The 18,773-nt window shown below is 40.1% G+C and overlaps 2 protein-coding genes across 12 annotated transcripts in view; one reads left to right on the forward strand and one right to left on the reverse strand.

The window, feature by feature from the left end:
- CMSS1 (cms1 ribosomal small subunit homolog) overlaps positions 1 to 18,773 on the forward strand; it is a 180,679-nt gene that overhangs the window by 55,585 nt on the left and 106,321 nt on the right. For 2 of the 9 annotated variants that reach the window (XM_088668186.1, XM_060273730.2), the window contains exon 2: positions 3,597 to 3,667. The exons of the other annotated variants lie outside the window; for them this stretch is intronic. The gene's annotated coding sequence lies outside the window, so the exon portion shown is untranslated. The remainder of the gene's footprint in view (positions 1 to 3,596; positions 3,668 to 18,773) is intronic. 9 annotated transcript variants of the gene reach the window in all.
- FILIP1L (filamin A interacting protein 1 like) overlaps positions 1 to 18,773 on the reverse strand; it is a 156,823-nt gene that overhangs the window by 52,023 nt on the left and 86,027 nt on the right. For 2 of the 3 annotated variants that reach the window (XM_088668178.1, XM_088668175.1), the window contains exons 2-4: positions 16,568 to 16,844; positions 13,500 to 13,673; positions 7,638 to 7,816 (exon numbers count right to left, since the gene is read on the reverse strand). In XM_088668178.1, the coding sequence (XP_088524304.1) occupies positions 7,638 to 7,816; positions 13,500 to 13,673; positions 16,568 to 16,834 (620 nt within the window). In that variant the 5' untranslated portion in view covers positions 16,835 to 16,844. The remainder of the gene's footprint in view (positions 1 to 7,637; positions 7,817 to 13,499; positions 13,674 to 16,567; positions 16,845 to 18,773) is intronic. The other variant, XM_088668176.1, reaches the window with a different exon arrangement.

Raw genomic sequence — 18,773 nt, forward strand, 5'->3', positions numbered from 1 at the left:
GGGGGTGGGGAGAACACAAAACCCTAATTACAAATTGAGGTACTCTATAAGTCTTGGCTGAAGTTGGTATGATTACAGAGTTAATTTTGAAATGATGCTTCCTGGAGTACATAGACAAATCACTGAATTTATTATAGGTGAGGGTATTTAAATTGCAACATTAAGTTCATGAAAACTTTTGATTGCGTGAAAATTCATGTGAAGGCACTAAATGATTTGTTCTTGTGGTTGTGGTCTCTTTCTTAGTCTCCATATTGAAGAGAGGATTGCTCTACATTCTTACTAGGGAACAGGGAAATTGAATTATTGGTGCATGTCGAATGCTCTTCCAGCCTTTGGCTTTTTCATTCTTTGATTTATTTGTACTTTTAAAAGATGTATTGTTTCTGTGTCGTTATTTTAACCTTTCATTATGCACTAGGATCTTTGTGAAAATCTTTGAATCATGTGGATTTTGACAAGAGTATGCTTTCCCAACATCTGTTGAAAGTTATGCTATGAAGTGGTAGACTGTTCTTCAAATGCTAGCATGAAGTCATTAGTCTGTGTGCATCACTTCCTTGAGCCTATCTTTATGCTGTAGTGGTTAAAGTATTTGGGCTCTCCCACTGGGGTGTTACATAGAACTAAACTTGTGCTTGTGGAGGGTCTTGCTCACTCACCTACAAAACACAAGATACCCATGAAAAAGGTCAAATGTACAGAGATCTGGCATCCATTTCACAACTTGGAAGACATAGTCTTCTGCGTATGTAATACATACAACTTGCCAGAAAGCAAAAAGGAAATGATTGCATTTGAGTACAATGCATTCTTCAACAATAGCTCAATGTGTATGAAATTGGAGTCTGCTGGACATATATGTCAACTAAATAAGTCAACAGTGTTTACGTGCCGTTAGCATTCTATGAAGCCAAGTTAATGTTATATGTAAATATCCTTGGGAATCTTAATTTCTTAAAAATGTAAATAGTGGTAGTATGAAGTACTCTGAGTCTGCAAACTATCGAAAGAAATGGTATATGATACAATATGTGGTTTCTATAGCATTCCATATGAATGCTAACGGTCTTGATCTTGCATTGAGCATAGAATTAATTTAAGTTTATTTCATTTCAGCATCCTAGGAAAGAATGGATCTTTTAAATAGTTTGAAATCAAGAAGGTTCAGTATATAACATTTGCATTCAGAATGATTTTGCAGATTTTGCTTTATTCAAAAAGCTATGTTGGGAATTTCCATTTACATAGCAGGGCTTACCTTCCTACCATACTCTGAAGGCACTTCCAGATAGTGAGGGAGGGGGTTGTAAGGTACATTTCCCCCACCTGCCAAAGATGATGGTGTGTGTGTGTGTGTGTGTGTGTGTGTGTGTGTGTGTGTGTAACTGTCCCAAGGAGCAGTTACATATGTACTCAAGTTTCTTTGGATTAATCAGGAAAAAAATATTCCCTCTGATTACAATCCCATGTGGTTGAGTGCCAGTGAGATTTGATCTAAAACTGGGCTGCTGAGAAAATAGAGGGAGATGTCAGTTTGCTTGAGTGAACTCTGCAGTATACAATATAAAACATTTTCAAAAGACCCCAAAGGGAGAAACTCCATCCTCAAATAGCCAAATGAGGTGAACCTCCAAGACCTCCAGGACCCCGAAAATATTGAGTGTCACTTGGAAAAAACAAATAAAAAACTAGGGGAAGAGTGGGTTGATCCCCTTTCTGCTTATAATACCTTGAAGGATGGTATATCTGACTGGAACCCTGTACAGTGGTACCTCTGGTTAAGAACTTGATTCGTTTCAGGGGTCCGTTCTTAACCTGAAACTGTTCTTAACCTGAAGCACCACTTTAGCTAATGGGGCCTCCTCCTGCTGCCACACCACCGGAGCACGATTTCTGTTCTCATCCTGAAGCAAATTTCTTAACCTGGGGTACTATTTCTGGGTTAGCGGAGTTTGTAACCTGAAGCGTTTGTAACCCAAGGTACCACTGTACAGAAGATCTCCTATTATGGGGTAAAGATGTGCTGCAACATTTTATTGCCAGACTCACTTGTTACTTAAAATTCTGAAACTGAGATTTCCTTCTATGAACAGCAGGATAGCATAATTTGCTGTGGTTACTAGAATTCAGTTTTATGCATGGTAATATTTTTATGAAACTTTTAAACTTTGCTAATCTACAATGTGCTTTCCTTTTGTTTAGAGGAAGCAAATGTTAAGTAATGACGTCCAAGTGCATAAGCACACAGACATTTTGGAGGTCCTCAAGGAAAATTTCCTCAAACAAGATAGGTTGTGTAGCTCCAAATAAACCAGGATGGGTTGAATTAAGTGCGTACATTAGGGATAGGCAATGTTGTGCCCTCCTGCAGATGTTTTTGGACTACAGATCCCATCATCCCAGCATGCTGGCTGGCATTGATGAAAGTTGTATTCCAACACTGTCTGGCAGGAGCCATGTGGGCTACCCCTTGTCTACTTTTTCAATTGTAGACAAGGGCATCTGATGACAAATACATGTTTTTGAAAGGACTGGTGTGATTAAGTGCATACACTATATGAATCATTAATAAAGGCTGGCAATCATTGAGAAAGGAGGAAAAACATTTTGTGAGGCTGTCACAAACAAATGATTTGAAGCTGCCATTGCATTGTGCTGTTGACAAGTTTTAAGGTGGACATGTCTATATCAAATATCTGCCCAACCATGAACTCACTGGTTAACCTTCGCTGCTACTCTTAGATAAACCCCATAACCTGTAAATATGCCCCACTGTAGAGTATTGCTTTAAAGATGGCTGAGGAAATGTAACTGAAATGCTACGAGCACTTAAAAACTAAGTATTGGAGTTCTTACATATATAGAAGTGGTGCTGATTCTAATTGAAAGTATGTGTGCTGACAATTCTGCAGAGATTTGATGCTGAACATGCATTTCTTTTGGCTTAAGAGACCATGTTTCCTGCAGATGGGCGATAAAGTTTTCAGCCTTTGCTATCGGACTTAGCTAATTCTGCTAACAAAATAACAGGCAGTAGCTTAAATATTCAACCAGTGTACCACTAAGAAAGTTTGTGTATGTTACAATTGTGTCTCTTTTTACTAAGAAGTCTCCCAATTTCCTAAGCCCTGACCCTGTAATCACTCTCTCTGTTTTGCCTTTTGTAGGGAGATACAGTCATACCTCGGTTTAAGTACGCTTCGGTATGAGTACTTTCAGTTTAAGTACTCCGTGGACCCGTCTGGAATGGATCAATCCACTTTCCATTACTTTCAATGGGAAAGTTTGCTTCAGGTTAAGTACGCTTCAGGTTAAGTACAGACTTCCGGAACCAATTGTGTACTTAAACCGAGGTACCACTGTACAGTACTAGTGTTACCTTTACAAATGTTATTACCAAATGTAAGTTGCTGCCTCTGTTTCTGAGCTTGTTTAATTATTAAGTTTCACTGGGATGAACAGCGCTTATTCCCAAGTATGTGTGCATATGTATGAGTTGAGAACAAAGTATTACTAACATTGGCTGATTTTCAGCATTCAAGTGAAGTATGCTGGAATTGATGGATTGCCTTAATTAGTCTGTTTTCTTTCAGTATTTTGATGCAGCTGCCACTGAAAATTGACCTCCCACTTGACCTCAAACAGTGCAAAAACAACAACAACAGTAATAATAAATCAAAAATCAATTTTAAGCATGATTTTATCATAAATTTGGTTACATCCACTATGCCTTTCTTCTCATTGACTGTTCTCCTATTCTGATTCTATTGCATATTCACAAAAATAGTATTTCTTAATAAAACCCTGCAGGGTCATTTTTATACCTAAACATTTCATAGCCAACATTTTCTAAACCCAACTGTAAAATGAATGAGTGTTCATTAAGCAATTAGCATTTCCTTCCTTTAATCCTCCATGAAACCCTCTGAAAGGTTTGGTGGGAGGTACCAAAAGTTGTGGACCGAGTTGTATGGGGCTGCAGTTGGAGATGAAATTATTTCCCCAAAGTGGGTGAAAGAGTCATGCTCTCATGTGGAGTGGGATTTTCCTGCTCTGTTTGGAGTGATTCATTTCCCCCCAACTATAGCACTGTCCCAACTCCTCCCACAAAGATGGTGAGTCTCCTCAACCTCCTGGAAGGACTTTTAGGGAAGCAGTAATTATGCAGTCTAAGTAAGCAGGAACACTGAACCACAACAATGATGTGTGTGTGACATACTCTACAGGTATATTTTGGAAAGTGCTCTGTTCTCTAGAGGTTTGGGTGCTTCTTGATATATTGTTGCCAAACTTGGCATGAGGGTTCCTGAGATGCAGGCAGTAGTCCTTGCCCATGTTTGGACACCGACCACTATTTTGAACCAACATTACCTTGGTGCGACTTTGCTCGTTTTTGGCATAGGTTTGGTTGCCTCTCTTGATGCTGTTGCCAGATTTGGCACAAGGGTTCTTGAGGTTGGATGGCAAACTTCCAACACTGTTTGGACACAAGGTGTTGTTTTGAATCAGCTGGGCAAACTGTGCCCACGCTTGGGACGAGGGTTCCTGAGTTAAGGGTTTATGTTGACATTTGGATGACAGGCACCATTTTGAATCAAGATGGTGAACCCAAATGTGACTTGCGTGTGACCGAACCCATTTTTGGGTATACGTTTGGCCGCCACATGAGATACTGTCACTAACCCAGTGCAAGGGATCCTGAGCTAGGAGTGGCAATCTTTGTCAGTGTTTGGATGCCTGATATCTTGATTCAAGGTGACAATCCAAAACATGACTTTGACATAACTTCACCTGTTTTTTGGCATAGTTTTAGTCATCTGTCAATATATTGTCACCAAACTCAGTGCAAGGGTTCCTGAGGTGGTGTTTGTTTGTTGACGTTTGGATGGCAGGTACCCTTTTGAATCAATATGGTGGACCAATATTTGACTTTGGTGTGATTTCACCCAAATTTTTGTGAGACAGGCCCAAACTCACAAAGTACACTATCCATTTTAAAATCACAACAGTTTCTGCTTTCTAAAAATTCCCAGGCACTCCCTGCTGTGTGTGTGTGTGTGTGTGTGTGTAAAACATCAGCTTGTGTACTATCATAATAAAGGAGTCGTGCCTTAACTTGTGTGAGAGCTTTCTCACTCTGGTAGGCAATTGCTAAGAGATCCTGATGGCGACATCACTTGGCAAATGTTTTGGATATTATTCAAGATGTGACATCATGCTCCTTTAGGGTTTTCCACATAAAATGAGCACTCCAAAGAAAACACAAAAATTGAGGCTTAATCTAAAATCTATTATTGCATTCTCTAAGGTCTCATTAGCCACCTCCGTTTTTCCTTTCCAGACAGATATTGGTTACAAATAATAATTGTAAACTGTTTCCAACTATTAAAACAACAACAAATTTTAATTAGATAATCCACTACTTCTAAAAGCTTGTATATTTGCTGTCTGTCTTTGCAGTTTTGTACTGATTTGTTTGCAGATGATGCAGCGTTCTGTTACATTTAATCAAAACCATCTCCCCCTCATTCCTACCCTTTACATTTGATTATTTTCCCGCTGTTCTGTCTTTTCTGTGTAGAGATTTGGAGATCTTTACTTGTGTTTAGAAAAGTGCGCTCAAAAACCCAGCTTTGAATTTTGACTCTTCCAGTATCAGCATCGCATAAACTTGTGCATGGGCAGAGTGCCTACTGTCTTTTTTTAAAGCCCTCTCTTTTATTAATGCCTCATGCCCATGCCCAGCTCTATTTATTTATAATTTTGTATTAATTTAGAACATTTATTCTGCTGTTAACAAGATCAGCAACGAAGTATTTTTGAATTTTATTCAGTAAATATTTGAGTACTCTGAGAGAGAGCCTGTGAGATTTCTACAGCAGACGTTAAAGGAAAAAGGTGTAGCAGGAAGGGTGAATGTTGCAAGTGGTGCCAGGATACATGAAACATGAGGTTATGCCGGCAAAGAGAGGAAGTATTATCTTGTATGCATCATGTGAGGTTAGAATGGGCTTGACGTTCTCACACCCAGACATTTCCATCTGGAAGCTGTTCTGAGCAATGGGATACAGAGACCATGTTCTCATACTTTTGAGAATCAAGTGTAGCTGTCCGGGGAATAGGAAATGTGACCGTAATATTTTCCTCTTCTCTTTGGGGGATTGTTCTTCTTCTTCTTTTTTACAATTAATTACTGTTTTGAAGTGTAGGCAATTTTTAAAAAATGACAAGCCATTTTTGTCATTTCTCATGTGAGTTGGTGAGGAAACATTGTATCCAAAATCATAAAGAGATTTCTTCAGTATATTTGGTTAGCTTCGTCTCCTGCTGCATATTGTAGGTTGCCTTCATTTTCCTTATTGCTTACGTTCTACAAGTGAATTTTGCTGCTGTCCTCAAAGCACTGTGCTGCTGCTCTGAGCATGCGGTGTAAATAATAATAATAATAATAATAATAATAATAATAATGCAGCAATACAGCATATAGTTGGACTGAATCCACAGCATGGTTCCTGCCACTAAATCCTGTTGCAGAGACAGTTGAGCTGGCCCCTGCACCTGCTATATAACACAGGCCTAGGTGGGCCTTCGCTTCAATCTTGCAGGGCTTATATAATGTTTTTATGACCCACACTGATGCATGACTGCAACAGTCCACAAGACCGTCTTTTACTGTCTATGCAGTCTTTGGAATATTTTTGGTCCGGTTTTCACCCTAAATGCTTCCACTGGCCTCAAAAGAAGGATGCACCCATCTGTGTATATCACAGATATACTGGTTCCAAATAGGTTGCAGTTGATACTGTGCATTACTGTGTATTACTGTATTGCTGTAAATATATGAGTTACTAGGCTTACTAGAATTTGATTCTTAACAGATTTAAACTCTTGTACTGTACAGTCCTTCTCACTAAGAAACGTCGTTGCTGGATTGACAAGGGAGGCCATTTCTGTGTCACTGAATTCCCTTTCTACTTCTGTAACATCTGTAGGGGGGAAAAGCTTCATTGGTGTCATTGGTGAAGTAAGTGATGTGTTCTCTTCCTATAACAGCTGCTTGGGTGGGACCTGTATAATTCAAATGACCCACATGACAGGGATTCCATGGATGTAGCTGGAGAGGCAGAACATACCAACAACATAAAGGTGATTGCCACATCACTAGTGTCATGTGTGAATTGGACTTGAAACATAAGTGTTTGTGACTGACAGGAGACCTTAAAGACTTGTTTGGGTTATATCAACATTTACTGCAATTTTACCTCTGCCTTTGCACTACCAGAGGAAGAAGAAGAAGAAGAAGAAGAAGAAGAAGAAGAAGAAGAAGAAGAAGAAGAAGAAGAAGAAGAAGAAGATCAAGAAAAATCAGAAGAGACCTTTTCCCCAAAGAAGAAGGAAATGTGGGAGATGGGGAAGCACAAAAAGGGAAAAAATATACATTCCTAGGATGAAATCAAAAGGCTAGCAGGCTCTATTATCTTTACCATATTATGTCACAAAAGGTCATGCAGTACTTACCCCATAACATGTTCTTGATGTGTTCAAATGCTGAATACAAATCAGTAGATTTTTTAAAGGCACTTACAAAGTACTAAGATTTTAAAGTCTACTTGGTAGCTTTAAATATGTCCTACCTTTCTTGTTCTTGTTCCAGTAAATTGGTAAACTCATCGCTTTTCTCCATGTACTCTGCATGTTTCCTCTTCTCTTCCTCCAGATCATACAGGGTTTGCCTGTGAGATTTTTCTACCATTAAGAGCTGTTCCAGCATCCGCCTGTGAGTTTCTTTATGTTTCTCAGCAACTTTGTCAAGCTGAAAAGAATAACAAGACTCTCTCAGTACTGTGATTTCCTTCATTTCTGTAGGGTTTTTTTTTTGGGGGGGGGGAGAAGAACAGTCATTTTAATTATTGATTTTGTCAGGAAGTAACATTAGTACTATCTGTGGGGGGGGGGGGGTTAAATTGGTACAAGCCTTATCCTAAAGAATGTATTACTCAGCTTCCATTGTGTTAATTTAGGGATTCTTAAAGGGCAAGATGTGATGAAGAGCACAGGCCTTCAGGTTTCTGTCTGCTTCTAATAAATCCCCCCACCAGCGACGTACTCAAGTCAGGACTATGACCTTCCTCTATTGCCTCACTTGAGAACCCAGTGAGACTCCCTGTAGGTTGTGCCACCTTAATTTTTAGTTCTTGATCTTACTGATGACACCTGATATTGGTGAGGCGCATTAGTACTTTCTGATTTGGTTCCCAGTGTGCTTCTGTACGAACATGATTTATTCAAATATTTTGTCTTATTTGGAAACTTCCCTTCCCCTTTTGGCTCGGTGCTTAATTGATGGAGTGCGCTTTGTCTAGCTGTGATGCATATTAACTTTTTGTTCAGTCTAGGAAGGCAAGAGGCCTGGTTCCATGTAATTATTAGTTTCAGCTTCCCTATGAAGTGATGAAAGTTCTTTGCTGCTGCTGCTGTTATACTAATGAACTGAACAAGAGCCTAATGGAGGGAAATATAAAAACAGAACAGTTCTCTCTTATTCTTTAGTATTTTGCCAGAGCTGGAAGCCCTTTGAACAAGATAGTCTAGACTTCATAGTTTTGTCAGAAGGTCTGTCTCGGTGGGATTTTCTGATCTGCAACATATATTTTGTTGGTTGGGGTTTTTTTTCTACATACAAAACTACCTTTCTGATAAATTTGACTGCAATCAGTCATAAATTTGTGAGACCAGAGTGAATTCTTAAAAAATAAAATCAGGCCAAAGTAGTTGATTATTTTTTATTTATGTTGGCATTTGTACAGCTCTTCAGTGACGCATGTAATTCATGGCCTTGCATGGTAGTTAAGGGCTACAGTGCAGGCACAGTACTGTTTTAAACTTGCTATTGGTGGTTCAGTGCCAGAGAGTTAAAGATAGTTCAAGAGTAGCTGTTTCCCAGGAGAAAGAAGGCAAGGAGAGGATGGTTTTCATAAAACCTAGCTAAATCAATCTTACTTTAGTTGCATGTAACTTGTTGCATGCAACTAGTGACCCCAGGAGGGGATGTGTATCCATATTTGCATCAGAAGCTCAGTTTATATCAGTTATATTAGGATTCAGATGAGAGTCATGATATCAAGGAAGATATATATGTACAGTACAGTTGTGGGTTTAGTGGTCTGCTTAAGTGCACAGATCTCCCATGCTACTTTTAAGATGAATGTATAATTTTGAAAGTGCTGTATTACACATGTTAACTTAAGAGGTTATTATCATTGTCCAGGTAAATGACCACTAATCTGCTATAACTACTCTAAGCTTGTCATGCATAAGGAATAATATAGCAATATGGAAATAAGAACCAAAATGTTTTTTAACCATATCATTCTCCATTTCAGAAAATGTGTTTCTTACTTACTATATTTAAATATGGCCCTGTTAGTTCTCATACCACTCCCAGAACATGAGCCCGATTCTTGGGCGGGTGGGGAGGGGTGGGGAGGGGAGATACCACGAACGTAGGCAAATATTTAAACCACCAATTAAGAGTGCTTTTGTTTTGTCTGGATTGAGCTTCAGTTTATTGGCCCTCATCCATTTCCAGGCTCTGATTTATTACTCCCACTGCCTCACCTGTGCTAGATGAAAAGGAACGCAGGGTGTCATCTGCATACTGATGACACCACACCCAAATCTCAAAATGACCTCACTCCAGTTGCATGTATATGATTAAAGGGGGGGGGGGGTTAAATAAAACCCTGCAGAGACTCTGAGGCATAAATGTCAAGCAGCAGAGCAAAAATACGCAAGCACCATCTTCTGGAATCAGCACCAAGGCATGAGTGGATCCACTAGGAAGCAATACCCCCAACACTGAACTTGCACAGCCTCTCCAAAAGGGTTGTATGGTCAAGCCTATCAAAAGCTATTGAGAGGTCCCAAAGAACAAAGTTGCGCTTTTCCATCTTTCTCCCAGCAAATGTCATCTTTCTATGTGTCCAATCTGGTTTCTATGCCAAATCCTGCTATGAAGTCTGACTGAAATGGATTTAGATAATTAGTTTCATCCAAAATGTGCTTGGAGTTGGCTGGCAATCACCTACTTGATCGCCTGTCCCAAGGGAATGTTAGCAATGAGCTGAGAGTTGTTCAGGTCTTCTGGGTCCACTGCAGTTTTCTTTAGTAGTGGCCATACCTTTTAATGTGGCTGGGAGCACCTATTCTCTCAAAGAGGCATTTGCCGTCTTCTGTACTCAGACCCACTAGCTGTAATAAGTGAAGCATGGCAAGTGTTGAACATTCAGGCAGTGCCATGCCCATATTCTGGGTCCTTATTGGCTGAAATCCAACAAAATGGAGCCAGATAGTGTTCTGGACATCCTTTTTATTTGATCAGCATAAACTGCGGTATCCAAATTGTAGTGGATACAAACAATTTTATCTTCAAATGCTTGTTACTGAGGGATCCTTTACATCTCCTGCTGGACAAAATCATAGGAGCCCCTAAACCACACAAAAGCTCTGCAGGGTTGGCACTGTGAAGAGCAGTGGTGGTAGGGAAATTGCTTACTTGTCACCAAAACTGCCAAACAGTGGGCTCAATAGTGACAAAACAATTCACTACTGGTAAGATGCTGAGGTTTCCCACAGAAATGAAGCTCCCTCTGGCAACATAACTTGACTGTATGTCCTTTAGTCTCTTAGTACAGTTTCATGTGACAGGAAACTACCATGTATACCGTGTTTCTCATATTATAAGACATGTCTTATATTTATTTTTTCCTCAAAAAACCCCACTATGACTTATTTTCAAGGGATGTCTTATTTTTTTCCTCCTCCTCCTGCCGTGGCCGGCATTGCTGCTGCGCCTATCACTATGTCTTATTTTCGGGGTATGGCTTATATTCCTTGAATGCTTAAAATCTTGCTATGGCTTATTTTATGGGTATGTCTTAAAATATGAGAAACAGGGTACAGCATCTGCTGTGCACATATATGGCAAATGCGGCAGTGAGTGGTGGGTCAACACGCGCCAGTTGTGGCTTGAGTGAATTGGTCTTTATGAAACAATAGCTTGAGTTGTTGTTGCCAAAGAGAAATGAGCTAAACTGGCAACAAGTGAGATGAAGTTCTTAATGATTTCAAAACCAGGTTGTCTGCCTCTCTTAATACTTCATTATAGGAGTGAAGAAAGCTGCACATATTTGTCCTCTTGGAAATGCATATACTTGTCCCAAGTATATAACTGGAACCAAGACGCACATGGATAAGCTTGGCAATTCTCAACTGGCAACGCTGTCACATTGTTGGCAGCATCTTAGGGACTGCTCTTGAGAAACCAGCAATTAGACTAGCAGGGACTGTGAGAGCCAGGCAGTGAGGTACATTGACAGAATTAGTGTGGGGAAGTCATATAGTAATTTGCTTCTTTCCGGCACTCCAGCTGTAACTGGTGCTGGTGGCCCTTTCTCTCTCTTTTATTTATTTCATAAATATATAACGCTGGAAACAAAATAAATGTACTCTTTTATCTTTTCCAAATTCTATTTAAAGTTACAGTGTTCTGCAAAATGTTCTGCATGGTGTTTATCAGTTTCTTCCGTTTCCAGGACTCCAGTCAGCATGAGGGATCTGTACCATTTTTACTATTTTCAGAATGTTTCTCTTTGCCTTTGATATTGCCAAGGAAAGTGGCGCTAGAAACTCATTTGCTGCCATGTAACGTTAGGAAGAAAACATTTGTATAATGTATGCAAGATAGAAGTCCAAATTATGTTTTGGAAATTTGTGGGGAGGCAAGACTGTTCCTTCCTTGGATCATTTCCTTTTGTGCTCAGAGCTTCTATGACCTAATACCCTATAGTGTTTTGAAAAGGCATTGACCTCTGCAACTGAACTTCAAGAGATTTGGATCATAACTAGAGGGTTAAGGCTTCAAGATCTGGAAACGCGTTCTAACCTTTTTGTGTGACATTGGTTGCGTATGTGAAATGAACTTTATCGTATGTTTCTTTCTAAAGTCTGGAAAGTGCCCTGTGGAAGAATTCTATTCATGATGTCGTTTATAGTGAGCTGTAATGAGCTGTATACCAGAAGCATGTGTGTTTGAGTGAAGAGGAAAGCATTTAGGAATGCAGATAGATATTGGCTCACATTTTATTACTTTTCATCATTTTCATCATCCACATTTCTCTAGCAAGCTCCAAATGTAGAATATCTCCCAATGCTGGATGTTGAAACATCTTTCTAGGGAACTCTACAGTCTAGAGATACAGTGGTACCTTGGTTCTCGAACTTAATCCACTCTGGGAGTTGGTTCGACTCCCGAAACTGTTTGAAAACCAGGGTGCGGCTTCCAGCTGGCTGCAGGAGCTTCCTGCATTCAATCAGAAGCCACGTCGGACGTTCGACTTCCAAAAAATATTCGCAAACCAGAACATTTACTTCCAGGTTTGCGGCGTTTGACAACTATGCCATTCAAGAACCAAGGTATCACTGTACTAAGCCTGCTTGTTATATTCTTGCTCACCTTGAGGGCTCAAGGTGGTTGGTTTAATTCACCTTCTGATTCATCCCTGGAATCAGCAGGCAAATGATTCAATAAGTTAGTGTCCCAAAATAAGTAGTTTGCGTAGACAGAACAGGAGTGGTACTGGTGATGATGATCCACAGATGCATCCTACAATGGATATTGGTAGACTGACCAACCTACCAACCTCCTTCCGCTGGAAGCATATCCAATCCAAACAAAACACTAAGAAGAAAAGGTATGTTACATCAGGGGAGGGAGGAAGAGAATCAAAGCTGTGACAAAAGAGGAAGGGTTTTTGTTGAAATGGGTAAAGTGGGACATGAGGGGAGCAGGTCTTCAGAAGTGTGACGTAATATATGGACAATTCCTTAGCCCATGATTCACCAGTGTGGTGCCTTCAAGCGCACATGTGCCCACAGAAGCCTTGTATGGTGCCCACAGTTTCATCCCCTGCTGAAATTAGGCTTGAAAGAAGCCTGTATTAGCCAGTGGAGGCCTTTACTCCCAAGCTTAGGGGTGGGGTGGGGGTGGGGATTTCAGGGCGGATACAGCTGGGCTGGGAAGAGTTGCAGCACATGTGTTCACAAGGGTTCCAATGGTTCACAAACAGGTCCCAAAGGTCAGTGACCTCCTACAAGAGTCCACAGTTGTTGGTTTAGGAATCTAACTGCTGGCTTTGGGATTCATTGACTACTTAGACTTTTTTATCATTTGACAATTAGGTTTGCATTCATCTTGCTTGGAAGTTAAAGGATTCTTTCAAAGCAGAAGTGTGTGTCAGTTTCGTAGTGGAGATTTAAAGGCTGGCATCTTTAAGCTCTGAGCTCACTGTTTGTAGAATTCAACAAAACAATATTTTGCTTTGCTGGCACTTGCCCTTCACTTGTTAAATCAACGAGACTCGTTCCTTTGATTCACTGGGTTAGAGGGCTAATCCCTGCGTTCATACATCCTGCTTTAAAACATGCATCATACATACCTCTCCCATGGGCTTTTCATAGATATCCTCCTGCCATAGTGTAGCCTTGGCTTGTATAGCATCTCGCTGAAGTGCTTCAAGGACCTTTTTTGGAGTAACAAAGCCATATTGTGCTTCAAGTAAAGCCAGGTTAATTTTTTCAGCCTTTAAAACTCCTATGACTTCATCCTGCGCCTGAGAAAACACAGTTACTCCAGTGAGATGAATTTTGGATATCAGCTGTTTGAAACAATGGTATTGAATTAATTCCTGCATTTCCCCCCTGCATTGTTGCCTTTACTGCTGCCAGTGCTTTGTTAATTCATCTGTTGCCCTCCAAGTGTGATTGGGCACTCAACTCTCAACATCTCTAATCATTTGCAATGCCAAGGGCCACAGGTTCCCCATCCTTGTTATTCTTGAAGATTCATTCCCCGTGTCTTCAGTCATGGGATTGTTGTCTATCACATGATGGTGTATGTTTACATTCCACAGAGTGGGAAGTGATGGAGACAGGATGTTTGTGTTACTGTGTTCCATGAAGTGGGACTATTGTCCTTTGTTCTTTCTCTTTGCTGTCTGATGCTAGAGAGAGAGAGGGAGCCATGTTCCAGTGCTCTCTCTGTGAGTTTATATGTATGTAAATAAAATAGATTAGCCAAATGCTGAGTTGCTGAGGTCTGTTATGCAATTGCGAACACTCTGCAAATCCCTGAGTGTGCTGATGTTTGTTGGCATCAGTCACTGTGATGTTCGGGCAGAAGAAAGCCTTTGAAGCTCCTGAAAGATCGACCAGGAGAGAGAGAGCATGCCAATTGGGCATGTGTCTTTGCCAAGGTCCTACTCGTGTGTAGGATGACTCCTAACAGTTATAAGACAACAGAAGTAATTTAAAAGAATGTTTCATCCCTTTCCCCCCTTCACCTCTGCCTACCACATTCTCTTACCTCTGTATTCTGTTGCCATCCCCTTATCCCAATCAGTCACTTTCCATTTTAGTCAATGCCTGTACGTTCCAGATGTTAGCAGTGTGTACGTGGCCATATACAAATATATATACATATACATATATATGCCGACAAAGTTAAAGCTATGGTTTTCCCAGTAGTGATGTATGGAAGTGAGAAGCTGGACCATAAAGAAGGCTGATCGCCGAAGAATTGATGCTTTTGAATTATGGTGCTGGAGAAGACTCTTGAGAGTCCCATGGACTGCAAGAAGATCAAACCTATCCATTCTTAAGGAAATCAGCCCTGAGTGCTCACTGGAAGGACAGATCCTGAAGCTGAGGCTCCAATACTTTGGCCACCTCATGAGAAGAGAAGACTCCCTGGAAAAGACCCTGATGTTGGAAAAGATGGAGGGCACAAGGAGAAGGGGACGACAGAGGACGAGGTGGTTGGACAGTGTTCTCGAAGCTACCAACATGAGTTTGACCAAACTGCGGGAGGCAGCGGAAGACAGGAGTGGCTGGCGTGCTCTGGTCCATGGGGTCACAAAGAGTCGGACACGACTAAACGACTAAACAACAACAAATATGGCCATAAAAAAGGACTGTAAATCAGCAGTATGAAATGTGGTGCCTCCCAGATGTTGCTGGAAACAACTCCCATCTCCCCTGTCCTTTGACCATGCTGGTGGAGACTGATGAGAGTTGAAGCCCAATACATGTACCAGGGTGGAGGGTACCACATTGTCTATCCTTGGTGGAGATAAGAGGGCAGATAGCAGGCCCCAACATGCACATGTTAGGGTGGAATGGCCAAACAGATAACGTAATGCTTTATAGTCAAATGCGTGCTTTTTCCTTACTGGACAAGTTTTGTAAAGAAAAGAACAACTTGAAGGTATTGGCAGCTGTTTTGGAGTTTCATGTCACTCGTTCCTCCTGGGGGAAGCCAAGGAGCAAGGGTACAAAGTCACCCTTTGTTGTTTTAAGTCAAACCAGAAAACCGTCTGCTACTATTGTTACATATACGTGGTTGTGCACTGAAGCCAGCGAGGTACACATTGCAGAGGATGTGACCTTCCGCAGCGTGCATTCCAATAGCATGCAATAATGGCAGCTCTTTAAAACAAGATTAATTGGCCTAGAAGTTGGCAGGGTGACCCGTGTATGTTTGTGATTACCTATACAATACAATACTCCATACACGTGGCCAAGATTTTTTCAAAAATAATTAATGGTATTAAGGATGTTGGATTTCAGGTGTCATGGCTTAGATCCCTCAAAGCCCTTAGAAGAAGCAGGCGCTTTAAATTGGCTGATGTAAGATGCTAATAATAATAATAATAAAAGGCCTTTTACAGTCATGCCCAGTGGAGACTCTGCTTCTGTATCTTTAGCTGCTTTGACAACACGCAAGCGGAGAGATGGAGTTTATCATTTATTTTGAAAAGAGATAATGAATAGCCCAGGTGAAGCCAAGCTCTTGAAATCCCCTTTGGCTGTAATGAAATAAATGGCACATAAAAGTGCTTCGCTTGAGCTGGACGGCACTCTTAAAGTGGAAGGAGCCATAGCTCAGTGGTGGAGTGCCATTTGGAGAATCCTAAATTTTAATCCCAGTATTTCCAGAGTAAAAACTCAAAAACCCAGGAATCTGGTAATGGAGACCCTGGAATCATTCAGAGTAGACAATACATGCTGCCAGTCAGAGTGTACAATACTGGCTGGATGAACAAATAGCATGACGTAAATATGCTTCCCATGTTCCTGTGAAGTTGGATGTATGTCTGAAAAACCCAACATGTTTGATTGCCTTTCCCCCTTTTCATCTTGACAGGTAGCATTTCACACGGTTCTTTCTTTTAGACTGCAGCCCTATAAACTCTTACATGGGAGCAATTCATATTGAAGTCAGTGAGACTCAAATTATGAATAGATAAGCAGAGGATTGCTCTGTAAATCACTATGCTACAATCATTAACCCTGACTTTTTAAAAAAACAACAACCACAGTCTGATGTCTTATTCGTCACATGTAAATTAATATATTCATGTTGTTTTTACATCAGTGATAGCAACAGAGCTCTCAAAATGGGAAGCAATAGTTGTGTATTTATAATATAACCAAAAGATATACTGACTTGTAATTCGCCCTCAAGCACGCTCAGAAGAAATAAAAGATCATCGCGAGAAAGATCTTCCTTTTTGGAATAGTTTCTTTGTTTCTTGTCTTCTCTTGGGCTTCTCAGGATAGTGTCTGTTTTTGCTGCAAAGTCCTTTTCTGTTTTTCTCCTCTTCATTTTTACCCTCTCGGTGCCAGGGGTGTCTTCTGTATAAGTGTCACTTGGCATTTTTTGAGAATGTTTTGACTTGGAAGAATGTTCCGTGCTGTTAGTTCTGGAACGCATTTCCAAATACCTGGTGAAGGAAGATCAAAAACCAATGGTAAAAATCTACGGTAACACAAAATATAATAGCGTTGTGGATAACGGAATTGTCTTTGGGTCTGGTATATCCTTGTATTAAGAGACCTTGTACAGACAAGGTCTCTTAACCAAGACACATTTTCAGCCAGGCAAGTAAACAGACCATGAGCTTTATCCAGGATACCTTGTAAAAGTAGATGGGATGGTAAGCTGGAACTCTCACATTTTCTGTGGCTGCTTTTGCAGCTAGGCCTGTTCAATAAAACTGCATCAGAACTGTGAAGATGATAATTCAGTTCCATCTTGAATCTTATCAAAGATTCTAGAAACTTACTTGTATTGTTATGAAGTTGTTATGTTATTACAAAATAAAGTAGTGAAGTACTACACCTGTTTACATATAGACTGCTTCCAGATCACCTGCATATTGAGGATACATCCTTATTTGTGTGCAAAAAGTTTGCCAAAAGTCTACGGAAAGTTGGCTGCTTATTTTCACATCCAGCCAGATTTGTGGGGAGGTTATACACAGTGCTATTTTTCTAGAAAAAGAGGTGCAAGAACTCACCACGAACACCTCCCTCGTTCTCTTAGAATGGCAGTGGCGCCCAACTGAGAGGTGCCGGAACTGATTATAAAAGCCCTGGTTAGACAATGTTTCAAGAATGATGAAGAGGACATAAGAAATTTTAAAGCAACGTGATCGGATTAATCAACTTGAAACCAGTGAGTGGAGAAAGAGGCAACTTTTCTCTCTCATATCTGGAGTTCTACATTAGCCTGCTTTTATCTCAGAATATTCCCAGCAATACACTATTCACTTATGGACTGTTTTAGAAAGCTAGGATGATGAGCATTGCAGCTATTTCTTAGTACCCTAACCAGAAAACATAGATGGAACGTGGATTTTGAAAACTTTTTCCCTCTAAACACCCCCCCCACTGGGGTAAGTGGTTGGAATGAACTGAATTAAATACCATGCTGTTATGTTATTCCATCACAGTGGCAGGTGGTTTGTAATACAGAGTGCCCCTAATATAACTGTCTGACATGCCTGATGAATAGTTACACACATAATATATTATATTTCAGAGCGAGTGAATACATTTTCTGTGTGTGTTTAAAAAAATAAATATAGCTGCCCTTTATGAGTTGTATCTCTGAAGCAGCACATGATAAAATCTTCTGGAACTTTACTTATATAAAATAAAAAAATTCCTTCAGTAGCACCTTACTTATATATTCTGTCAATCTGGCAACAGTTTGTTTTTGACTTCTTCAAAACGGTATACTGTTTATTATATTCTGTAAAAGTTATAACTTTTAACTTTATAAATATTCTTTAAATATAAGAACTTTCTGTGCCTGTTTGGCAGAAATCAGGTACATTTTTTCAAAATAACTGCATTTTTCAAAATAACAGTTCCTGTGGCATTCATAATTGCTCACTGTTGGATCAATTTGATTAAATTCAGCATATTGATGAATCTATATTTATGTATTTTGTCATATTTTTAAAAATATATGTATATATTTTTTAAAGGACAGGTTGTTGTTTTTTTAAAAAAGTTTTTATTAGTGATTCTGGAAGACAGGAGTGCCTGGCGTGCGCTGGTCCATGGGGTTACGAAGAGTCGGACACAACTAAATGACTAAACAACAACAACAATTGATTTATGAATCAACACAATCACTCTTTGAAGCATATATTCCACTTCCCCATGGTATGCAACTTTGATTACTGACTCCTTGCTTCAAAATGTTCTGACGCACAAAGAAATTAAGTCTCCTTCTCAGTACCTAAACTTTAGATGCACCCTGTCATATTGGAAAGTTCACCATCCTTTTCAAAAGAAGGCTTCTGCCATGATTCCATGTGTAGATGTGGTTTCTGGTACTTCAGGACTTAATTTGAAAGAGT

The sequence above is a fragment of the Zootoca vivipara genome, chromosome 4, assembly GCF_965207765.1.
Source record: "Zootoca vivipara chromosome 4, rZooViv2.hap1.1, whole genome shotgun sequence".
In the NCBI taxonomy this organism is placed as follows: domain Eukaryota; kingdom Metazoa; phylum Chordata; class Lepidosauria; order Squamata; family Lacertidae; genus Zootoca; species Zootoca vivipara.